This window comes from Mercenaria mercenaria, chromosome 10 (assembly GCF_021730395.1).
Source record: "Mercenaria mercenaria strain notata chromosome 10, MADL_Memer_1, whole genome shotgun sequence".
NCBI classification, from domain to species: domain Eukaryota; kingdom Metazoa; phylum Mollusca; class Bivalvia; order Venerida; family Veneridae; genus Mercenaria; species Mercenaria mercenaria.
The window spans coordinates 13,055,243-13,067,931 of NC_069370.1; the positions used below are offsets into that span (position 1 = coordinate 13,055,243).

At 32.5% G+C, this 12,689-nt stretch overlaps 1 protein-coding gene across 1 annotated transcript in view; it reads right to left on the bottom strand.

The window, feature by feature from the left end:
• Window positions 1-3,629: 3,629 nt before the first annotated feature.
• Window positions 3,630-12,689, bottom strand: part of LOC128546344 (probable UDP-galactopyranose mutase) — a 33,810-nt gene continuing 24,750 nt past the window's right edge. The window contains exon 2 of the mRNA XM_053516766.1: window positions 3,630-4,741. Within this exon, the coding sequence (XP_053372741.1) occupies window positions 3,630-4,741 (1,112 nt within the window). The remainder of the gene's footprint in view (window positions 4,742-12,689) is intronic.

Below are 12,689 nucleotides of genomic sequence, written 5' to 3' on the forward strand. Positions count from 1 at the left end.
AAATATGCAGTTTTCCATACAATTTCACACTAGGTCTGTCAGAAATATTAAAATAATCATAATATAGAAATTTTCTAAAGGACTTTATTCAATCGGAAGCGTTACTCAAACATTGGCCAACTTGGTTGTATTAACCTCATGCTTACCCTGCTCCAGTTGCATGTCGACCAGTTGGTTTTAACCGGAGGAGCCTTAATTATACTGGCTATATAAGTTATTTTGTGATGTTAAAATTGATTTGATTGAATTACATAAAAAAACACTGATCGATAAATTTGATTTTCCCCATTATTTTAGATAGAATTGATAAACCCAAAGTTATACTTACAGATATTTGAAGAGCAGCATACATAAGGTCTGTCACTTTGAATTGCCGGCCAAATAGCTTTAAAACAATCTAAAATATGTTCGACACTTAATCACAGACTGTTATAAATGTTCTCTGTGAGTGAAATATTATTTTATTTCATCTAAAACTCATGCGGGTAATATGTCAGCTTCTTGGGGAGCACAAAATAAAATCATGTATAGTGAATAAAATGTCACTACTAATTTGTGAGACATGAAAACAGAAATTTGAGTGTATGCAAATGTTGAACCAGTATGAATGTGTAGTACATTTCGGGCTCGTATATAAAGAAGAATATAAAATGATCCTCTTTGAGTTAGTGGACTTGCTGTGGCATGTGCTAGTTCGTTTATACTTCTAGGCGCGTTACCGTAATTGGTCTGTATATTGTGGTGGTGATTTAGTTCGTACAAATTCTATACTTTACTTGACTGGTTTTGTGTTGAAGTTCCCTTCAGACAATGTCTTTGAACAACAACGTACTAGTCCTATCGCATTGATGCTCAGCCTATATTCTCTTAATAAAGCTTCAAAGCAATAAGAGTGTCCTGACTCCTGGATGCAAAGTACCTATATGCTATCACTTATAGCATTCAATTGCCATATAGATATAGCCTGGTGCCTTGGCTGTACTTCTCCAATAACGCTTAACCTCGTCTATAAGCTTGAACTCTCCTACTTTCTCAGTAGATCACTAAAACATAGGTGTCTGTCTCAGCTGTCCGATGCTCAGCCTATATTTTCTATCGTCTATAGCATTCAACTACCCTTAAGGTAAAACCCCTATGCGCTGGCCCTATAGCTCGGAACTTTGTTGAAATTCTGCGACTCTTCTTTAGTCTATGAACTTAAAACGTTTTCGTTTAAAAAGATTATCCGTCTTGACAGTGTAGTTGCAATAAATTCCTCATCGAGGTACAGGCATAAATTATTAGTTGAATCATCGATGTGCCTTCTTCAATCGCTTGATACAGAATGATCATCTCTATCACCCATCTACCTATTTATACCTTAGCAGATGTGAGCTTTGATTGGTGCTATTTGCAGAACTTGTTTCTGAATAGTCCAAATCTGTATATAGTATTTCACAACTGGTACTTACTTTAACAAATAATTGGTTCCCTTTAACTATTTTAGATAACATAACGTGTGATGCTAGGATACAGCTATCAACACAAGGAACTAAAATCAGCCACAACGTCTATGGCATGCAGCAATTCAACAATAATTATAGCAGTGATACAATGAAAAAGGTGTTATGCACTATCTGTGCTTTCTTATTCTGTTAGCAATATATAAACTATACAAATTATTTTGACAATTTGACAGTTTTAGAATTGTTTTCACAATAGAAGTAAACACTTTGTCTTAAATTATATGCAATCCCAATTTGACGTGTGCAACCGATGGTATAAAACAACACAGTATATGTATAGTAAGCTTTATATAACTGGAGCCCAGAACCTGAAGAAATATATGGAAAAATATTCTGACATGATGTACTATTAAAATGGCTTACATGACAGTAGAAGATACTAATATAGGGCGGCGAAAACTTGTAAATGTTGCTACATGTCACTTTCCAGTGGAATAATAGTTTGCATTTCTGATACTATGGAATATCTAGATGTCAAAATATTAATTCGAATCCCCTAATATGAAAATGTTCTTATCCACTGACATCTATATCTGATCATTTTTACATTGCTTTTATAATAGTGTGATAATTCTCTATTTTGATAGACATTTTGTTTACGTCCAACATTATACGTTTGTTAAACTGCCATTACAAAGAAGAAAAGTGAACGCCCACTGAAAGCCGATCACGATTGAAATGAAAATATTTTGCAGGCTCGCGTTAACGAAATGCAATTAGAATGCCTACTACCTTCCATTGAATTCTACCCCAAGGTTGAGCACAAATCACATCTGCTATAAATACTAAAATACTATCTAGGGATATCTATAGAAATCCATTCAATTAGAGTCACTAAATCAAAATTTGTCAAAATTATACAATATTAATACAGGCAAGGAAAACTAACTTATATGCAAAAATACATTAGGAAGAATCTGTGTGAAAAAATGAAAGACTAAAATAATATTTTAGCATTCATGCCATGAGGCCAGGCTGTATTCAATGTATGAATCCAACGAGTCTCTTTCAAGAGCCTAAACCAGTCATTTTTTACCAAGTCGATTGGCATGAAAGAAAAATCACTAACAGAGTGATTTTCAGAATTGAAATGTTCAGATACAATTCAATGTATCTGAACATTTCAATTCTGAACTGATACTCCTACAAATGTATCTGAACATTTCAATTCTGAACTGATACTCCTACAAATGTATCTGAACATTTCAATTCTGAAAATCACTCTGTTAGTGATTTTTCTTTCATGCCAATCGACTTGGTAAAAAATGACTGGTTTAGGCTCTTGAAAGAGACTCGTTGGATTCATACATTGAATACAGCCTGGCCTCATGGCATGAATGCTAAAATATTATTTTAGTCTTTCATTTTTTCACACAGATTCTTCCTAATGTATTTTTGCATATAAGTTAGTTTTCCTTGCCTGTATTAATATTATTTTTGCTTTGCAATTTTTGCAGGGAATAAGTATCTATTTTTGATCCTATACTATATGTGAATATTACGCCAAAATGGGTAACGTCTTTTGACGTCGTCATTGACGTCGTACTTTCCTGTGACGTCATACTATTTTGTTATTATACTCTGATGAAGTCCAATGGACGAAACATGTTAGTTTTGAAGTAAAAAGTATATTTCTGGAGTTAGTTCTTCGCTTTATCTATTTCTCAAAATTATACAATAACGTAGATATTCTTTTGATTATCACGAAGGGCAACTACGGCAGCAACCTCATTACATTGCTCTTTTTATCGCATATGAGTACGAACGACACCATCAAATCATTTGAACAAACGTATTTTATGAATCTATGACCAGAGCGTATTTTGCTACATAGAGAGATACTTCATACATCTTATGTCATGGTAAGAAATGAAATGTCTGAATCTTCAATCGATTGCAGAAACTTATAACAGTATTAGATATAAATATCGGAATTGTTTGAATTCCCAATCTATTTAATACATGAACCAAAACAACATAGACGATACTCAAAACTTACAGCAATAACAACGTTTCGAGAACGCATGGTCCTCAATGCAAATGCACAAAACCAATAGGAAATACCGTGTACATGAATTATCCATGAGATCGCTTGACAAAAAAAGGCTTATTGAACGATAGATATCATGACACACTGTAAAATGTGTCAAGTGCATTTTTAATTGCTTCATCCATATCAAAATATTCATACTTCGCTGATCTACCGAGAAAGTGTAAGTTACTTTCTAACTGTGTGTACGCCTGGTACTTTTTATACAGATCCTCATTCATTTTATTTGGTACCGGATAATACGGCTCACCGATATCTGTCGACCTTTCAATAAAAATAACTGTGTCATTTGAATTGTATTTTTCATGATCTAGCCATTTGTATTCTACAATTCGTGTAAAATTTTCCACTGAGCTTGGATGGGTCACTATCAATGTTGGCTGGAAGTGTTTTACATTTTTTATCACTTTTCTTTCGAAAAGTAATGATCGATACTCCAAGGGGTCTAGCCCAAATTTTGCATGATATCTATCAATCGGACCAGTGAAAAAGGTTTTTCCACATTCCATTCGCTCAGAAACCTTAAAATAGTCTGTATTTAATTTCAACGTTATAAGTGTTGAATTGAGCATATTTTCAATCATTTTTGTGTAGCCCTCTTTTGGCACGGCCTGATAAGGATCAGTAAAGTAACGATTATCCCAGTTTGTTCTTACTGGAATCCAACCAAGCACAGATGGATCAAGTTCCGCTGGAGTTTTGTTCCATTTCTTAAAAGTGTATGGTTTAAATATATATTCGTACAACACTTTACCAACTCTTGATAAGATGACCTCCTCAGAATTAATTGGATAACGATTATAATGAATCTGCACATTTTGCAGCCAATTCTTCATTTCATCGGCATTTGAAATACGAATATTGAATAATGTATTGACTGTATCAATATTGACTGGTACCGGAACATGTTTTCCTTGAATAAGTGCTTGTACTTTAAGTTCATATGGAACCCATTTACCAAACTGTTGAATATATGACCATACACGATCATATTTAGTATGGAAAAGATGGACCCCGTATTTTGATACACGAATACCTGTTTCAATATCGGTGTAATCGTAACAGTTCCCTCCAATATGATTTCGTTTTTCTATCATAGAAATAGTTTTATTTGTTGTTGATGCATATCTTTCCGCTATAACTGCACCTGAAAGACCAGCTCCAACCACACATATATCGAACCGTTCTAATGGAAAATCCGTATTCAACAATTGAAACGATATTTTCCTTATCTCTCTATAATTGCATACAAGCCCGTATATAGATATCAAGATGCACATAATGGAAACATAGAGTAAAATGTTAACGTAAGTAGAATAAACAGACGATGTACAACTATTACATATCCGCTTCAATATACAAGTGTTTTTGGTTTGCATATCATTTGTTTCAATATTCTACAAAAAAAATCACACTCTTTTCAGGTGAAGTTGATATTGTAAACAAGTGATGTTCATTGACACGATACTCAACAATATAATCTAACATGTCTATCTGCTGAATATTGATAATTTTATACGTTGTTAACATCGATTTTATATAAAATTTAATACAGCAATCTATACTTGATAGCAAAGTATATTAAAAGTTAAGATGCATAAATAATAAATGATTTTTATGACGAACACAAGACACACTGAAACAACATATTACAAAAACTGTTTTATCTATAGCAGTGCATGACAGAAATATGTACTACATTGTAATCATTGATACTGCTTAATGCTATGGGCACATATTACAGATTTGCAAGAAATGCTAAGAAATTACAATGAAATGCTTATCAAGGTAACAGACAAATAATCCAGCACATAGGTCGGTGAATTTTTTTGTAAACTGTTGAATACTAGACAAGCTATTAATCTCATTCTGTTATTTGGATTTTGGTCTACTTAAAATAGTTTCCTCGGACGAGCTTTATCTCCAGATCCACTTAAGTTCTTTGTTTTGTCGATAGCATCAACTGTTTTCTTTCATGTGCTCTATCATAATCTATGTTGTGATCAAGCATATTGAAATGTCCTTCGACAGGTGTTGTGTGTTTTAGTCGAATGTTCGCTTCATGCTTCATTACTCTCTCTTTAAATGATCTTGATGTTTCCCAACATATACGGGTTTATCGCACTTAATACAGTTTATCAAATATATAGCGTTGTTGTGCCTCCCTCTATCATATCACACTCCACGAGCCGTCTGTTACATATGTTTTATGTGTTTCATATCCCGTTTAGTGTTGTCTCGAAAGCAAAATTTGGAGTTTTTTGGAGAGAATATATAAAAACTTCTCAGGAGAGAAAACTTGAAACACTGTATTTTATGAATACCTTTCTTTAGTTTAGTTTATACTAATTTGTTTTAGCTCGATTGTGATGAAAGCTTAAGCTTATTTGAACCACTCTCGAGTCCGCTTTTTGGGAAAACCAGTACTGGTGTCATATGAGAAGTCTTTAAAAAGGAAAACGGTTGATTATGAATTTGAAATTTTCATTTGATGTTATGTATGCATTATATGTACGGCCAATAAATGAAAAAAAGTCTGGACCACATTTTTTGTACATATATCTTTAGCCACAGTACATTATGGAAGATATTACTTATCAATTATTCTTTGTTTAATTAGTCATGCCTGGATGTCTCTCAATAGTGTATGATGACATCCGTGGATGACACAATATGAATAATCCATAGATATCTCATATGCTTGCCTAGCGAGTTCCGTAGCATGTTCAGTAATGTTTGCCAAGAAAATATATATCGTTTATTTATACCACAAAAAAAATTGCCATCGGCTACACAAGTCTAACACGTAAAAGATATTTTATCGCAACGACTTGAGGGTTTGCTCTGATCTTTAGAGACAATATACTCGTCTGGTGTTTCTGGGGAAACACTATGATTATTAACTCAGTTAAACCAATGACGTGTCTTTGGTATTTTTCACTCACACTTAATGTATGACCCACCTAATGGTGAAAATTTCAAATGTTCAAAACAATGTTACAGCAATGTACTGTATTCAGTTAGAGACTTGTATGCAAAATTATAACAACTTTGCCGTTTTATATGAATTTTGTATAGGGTAAAATGGGGTAACTGGGACACTTAAAGAAACTCTGGTGAGTAATATTGTAGAAAGACAAAATATAAACTGGATCGATTGATGTCACTAGGCGCAACCGTTACAGATACCTGATAACCTATACTTTACTATAAAATAATGAAACATTGGTCAAGTGTCCAAAATTACCCCACCCAGTTGGGGTAACTTGGGACATTTTAGTTGTATCAAAATGTTGTATATTACAGTCGCATTTAAGACAAATGAAACCATTCATGTCCACAGATCAAAAAAGAAGTCTAAATTGAAAATAAAGCTCAGTATTAATTACAATTTATGACTGTTTTGTAAAACAAGGCTGTATCAAGAAGTCAATATGTCCAATGTTTACCCAAATAATGTCATTATTTGTTTCAATACATGTTTATTATATAAAACATATAAAATCAAACATGTAATAAGTGTAAATAACTATGTGTGAGTTAAACATAAACTTGAAATAATCCATACTTGTACTTATATATGTGACTTTTACTGACCAAATTTGAAACAGTCTTAAAACATAGTTTTTACCAAATAATAACGGGACAATTACAAATGTGTGTCTTTTTTCACAAAGAAATAAGGACAATAACTAGCTTTTTGCGTACATGAAGACTCAGGGTGGAGGGGGTGCCGACAGTTTCTTTAAAAATTAAAGAAATATCAGTATTAGGCTTTCAAAAGTTCTAAACTTGCCGGATTTTACGGGGAATGACTGGGAGGGGTTCACGGTACGACTGCCTTTAAATAAGCCCATGTGACTAAACAGTGACTTGGATCATGTAAACTTGGTATCAGGTAGAAAATGTTCAGTTATTGCTCCCAAGTTAAGCTAATATAGATAAGGACTATGCCAGTGAACTAGTGGTATACTTGCTAAATATCAAAGTTTCATCATTATCATAGTAGACTTTCTTTTTTTTTTTCATTTCATTTAAGAAAACTATTAAAAGTTGACAATTAATAGTGGTTACCGTTATGTCCAGTTATGTACAACATTTTATATACTGTTCATTGAAGCATGTCCCCCTTTTCGTTCAGCATTCAGCTTATCCAAAAATCAAATCATGGAGAACTTTGTTCTTAGCGACAGTGTCCCACTTGCCCTAATACATTTTGGTAAGTGGGACACTTTTGAAAAGGCACGTTAAAAAAAAAGTATGTTGTAATTTCTTAAAAACAAATCTCAGTGTATTTAATAGTAATGTTATAACTACAGTTTTGCAACTCTTCCAGTAACTTAAGGTATCAACACATACTAAGATGAATAATTTGGACATGTCATATTTCACAAACAAGCACCTGTTTGATAACGTCGTTGTCCGACGTCAACGCAACAGTTCATGACAGACCACTTTATTATTCAAAATGAAAGTCATTGAAACAAAATTATTATACTTTTTGATAGAATGTAAAAAGAATAATGTCATGTCCTTGATTTGCAATAGTACATAATATGATTCAATATTTCAAACATGTTTAATCCGATATTACATATATACAAGAACCAGCTTATTGCGTCTTAAATCATCATGACGTCACATTTATAACCAATCCGTATCGAAATTAAATATCTTTAAGATCTGGTCGATGTTCCGAGCACATATAAGCAAATACATTTATTAAAAAAAATCAGAAGACTTTTCCTACTGTGCGTTTCACTAGACAGCAACATAACGAGAATATTTTAATGCAACATCTTGAAAAACAGGCATAATTACATACAGCGTATAATTTATGTTTTCTTATTTTTATTCAATTAGTAATACTCTCAACAAAGGTCTCAGAAAATCGATTCTTAGAATATTTCTTAACTCCTTCGGGAGAAAACTTTTGCCATAATAGACAGTAGCAATGAATGTTCTTTTTCAACAAATGATCTTATTAAGGGGACGTAAGTCATATTTACCCCAAATTACTGAAAAGTGTAAAATGTCCCAGTTTCCCCATTGTCCTAGTTACCCCATTTTTCCCTAATTCATGATATTTCTTCAAGCTCGAGTAGAGACAAATTTTAAAGTGATAGTCATTTTCCAAAACCTTTACAGAGAATTCATTTTACCATTAATTTTGATAAAAGAAACGTCGAACTATTGGTAAACAATTATAGAACACAAAATAAAACTGTGAATATCATTCTTTCTTGGGTGCCTCAAGTGAAAGGATTAAATGAAAAAAAAAATTTAACTCTCACATTGAAAAATCAAGGTCGAGTTCTGTGGGACTGCTTTAAATTTTGCTCACCTTGTTCAAACATAACCTTGGGGCAAACGTAAAACCTACCTACATTTCTTCACAATATGTAATGTAAAGAGTAAAGGCAAAACAAACAATTTTTACCGGATGTAACTCAGTATTTTAATATTTCTATCTCTGCCCCTTTCTGTTTCAGCAGTAATTTCACTTTGAACAGCAAGAAATCACTTATCAAATGAAAAATGTTCACTTTTTTTACAATAAATCAATAATAGGTCCTGAAAAAAAGAAAAAAAAAACTTAATAGAAAAAAAATGAAATATAAGAAAACAAAATTTGGGACCAAGTGGGGCTTGAACCTATGCCCCCTGAACAATTTTAACTTAAAGTAGGTTTATTGTACATGTAGGAATTGAATACTCTTCAAAAGGGGGTGCATTATTACATAGGTCATACATTAATCAGTTAGCAAATTTGCACTCTTTCATTGGAATGAAGGTAACTTGGTGTTTCTTCAAAAATCTTCTGGGTATTCTCCCTCAGTATCACCGACTAGCGGGGCCTCAGTACTTATGTACTTATTCATGTTTTGCCGCAGGATGGGGTTGGTGTATCAACAAAGAGGAATTTAAAATCCTTGGCTATATCAGGACACTCGGTTAGCAACTATTGTCTAAATTCCAATTGTATCTGGAGGATGACTGTAGTATCAGACGCAATATGTATGTGTCATAAATAAAAAAAGAGCTTAATGAATGAAATGCGAAAGAAAGTTCTTAAAACTTGTTAAGTCAATCAGAGTTATTTCCCTTTCAAATTTATAAATCGATCAATCTTTCTGTCGCAATTTTCAATTAAAAAAGATGTGTGCAGTTTATATATTTCAAATGAAAGGTGATGTTAAGTTTACAATAATAATAATGCAAAACAAAAACAAGACTTTGTCAAGTGTTGTTCCTCTTTTGTTGCGCTTAAAACTTTTGTGGAAAAAAACTCTACTACTGTTACATTTTTTTCCCGTATAATTTATTGTCAGACTTGTTATTAAATAAAATAAAGCTCTGTTCAAGAGCATTTTATTAAGGTAATTAAATACTGTTAACACTAGTTAAAAGTATAACCTTAAAAGAATTCATGCTCTGTCCATAGCCACCGACCGCTTTTTCTTCACCCAGCTTTGGAGTGTAAATATCTTCATCATCCTCGAACAGAATACTGAACAAGGCTAGAAAATCGTGAACTTGAAAATACACAATAAGAAAATATAATAGAAATAATTCTTTGTAGTAATACATGTGCAAATATTCTAATAATCTATAGTAAAATAATAAAATATCACACATAAATTGCAAATTCCATTGGATATGGGTTCTAAATTGAAAGTTAAAAAAGTCAAGACAATGGACAGAACTTTGATCAAATGTTTTGCAAACAGTTCGGAGTGATAAACGTATCTTAATTACCGATATTAATAAGAAAAACATACCTGTATAAAATTGATAGATACATATCATCAAACTAAATATGTATCCAAACCTAACAGAAATCAAATTGAATTGCTAAAACAATAAATACGACCGTTTCGCAGGAGCACGTTTATAATTTACATTCGGTCTGTCATTATGTACTTCCTGCCAATATATTTAATGATTGCGGGCCAATATAGAAGCGGGTTTAGCATTTATTATATCATCTGGCATAACAGAATAATGATAGACCTTTAAAATAATACATACATTTGATGGCTGTCTCATATAGATAGATCTTGAAATCGCAATTTTTCTTCAACTGAGGTGTTAAAAAATGTAAAGTCGCATATTGGCGGATACAGATTTAAAGTTTTTTCCTCGAATCAGTCAACAAGTGTATGCATCAAATTCACAATTAAATAGTAGCATTCAATAAAACAATAAATTAAAAACCCATGCCGCACTGTGTAAATAAACAAACTAATCGAAGACCACATGGTACTTATCAATAGTTAAACGTGCCTAATAAGAAGTATTTTGTAACGCCAATCATTGTTAGTGCCTCATTAGGCATGTTAGTCATCCTTGGCGGTAAATAATTGGAAACTTTTTCTCTCCGTTTCTATTCTTCTATTCAACACTGCTAATATTTTGCAACAAAACAAAAATGTCGATTAGATACAATTTACATGGGTCCAGGTGTGTGCTTCAGCCATTGTAAGTTTAAAGTGTTTTTTTCTTATACTAAAGAATACCAATTTCTTATTGTGTTTCCTTCTCCCGAAATCTTAAAAGCGGCCAGATGTTTATGAGTGAAATATATTTAGGTCATATATTGAAAGTTATAAATTTTCTCTCTTTTGTTACATTTTCAATAATCTAAAAACAAGTATACGATTTTAACCTCGCAACGTCACGCGCAATGCACCATGACGTCATAATATCATGACGTAACAATACCTTTGTAAGAAAAGGAACTGTCAAATATTTTTTCACGTAGCCCGTCCGCTTAGCTCAGTAGGTAGAGCGTTGGTCTACGGATCGCGGGGTCGTGAGTTCGATCCTCGGGCGGGGAGTTTGTTCTCCGTGACTATTTGATAAACGACATTGTGTCTGAAATCATTAGTCCTCTACCTCTGATTCATGTGGGGAAGTTGACAGTTATTTGCGGAGAACAGGTTTGTACTGGTACAGAATCCAGGAACACTGGTTAGGTTAACTGCCCGCAGTTACATGACTGAAATACTGTTGAAAAACAGCGTTAAACCCAAAAAAAAAAAAACACAAAAAACATTTTTTTAGGTTTCCAGATTTATTATCAATTTTAAAATGATGGGACATATCTTTATGGTGCTATATGTGTTTTCTTTTCACCTGTATCTTTACTAAAGTATATTTTGCAACAAATCTATTTCTAATTCATATTCTTTCGCTTTCCAGTATAGTTTCGTAACAGTAAAAACAATATTGATATTTTCAAGGCTTACTTTATTTCATTTGTTAATTTCAATATTTCACTGAAAAGCATAGAATAATTCAAAACCCAATGCTACAGTGCAGTTTCTTTTTTAAATCATAGCACAAGTGTCTTTTACCACTATTATCTGAACACTTTTACGTTCACCCATTTTAAGAATTCTACAACAGAACCGTACAGTTTGTGGCATCTATGACCATTGGAAACCTCCCTCAATCGCCAAGGACTGATGTTTTTGTCTTTTATTTTACCCAAATTTTCAGCACTGTGACAATAAAATAAACCGTTACAAATTTTTTGTATAAAGTCTGTTACTTTTTTTCTATTCTTTTTTTGTGTGTGTGTGGTAACTAACCAAAACATAGTGCTTTACCGTAAACAATATAAAAAAATCATGTTTCTACAGATGCTTGACCACTTGCCAATAAACGTCCCAGGGATATTATTTTACGAAACATATTGCGAATATAACATCTTTAGTATTCTAACAATTATAATTATATATCTTATATTTAATGCAGACGTTATAAAGTTTGAAAATGTTTGGAAATCTATAATTTGTGAATGCTTTCAAATGCTAAATTATCTATTTTTTAAAGATTTCAAGTTATTAATTTTTGAATAAGTAAGGGAAAAATACATGATGATTTATTTTATCATTTTAAATGGAGGAAACTGATAAACTGATAAACAAATTAAATACTTGAAACTTGATTTTTAATATGTTGTTCAATGCAGAGCTACACTACATAACAACCTAATATACAGCAACAATTGTTATGTTTTAGTTACCTATATATATCATAAAGCTGTAACTACTTGCGCCTGTGTTTGCATTTCATAAGTCTACAATTGTTTATAGCTTTATATATATATAAAGTAGAGAGAATTT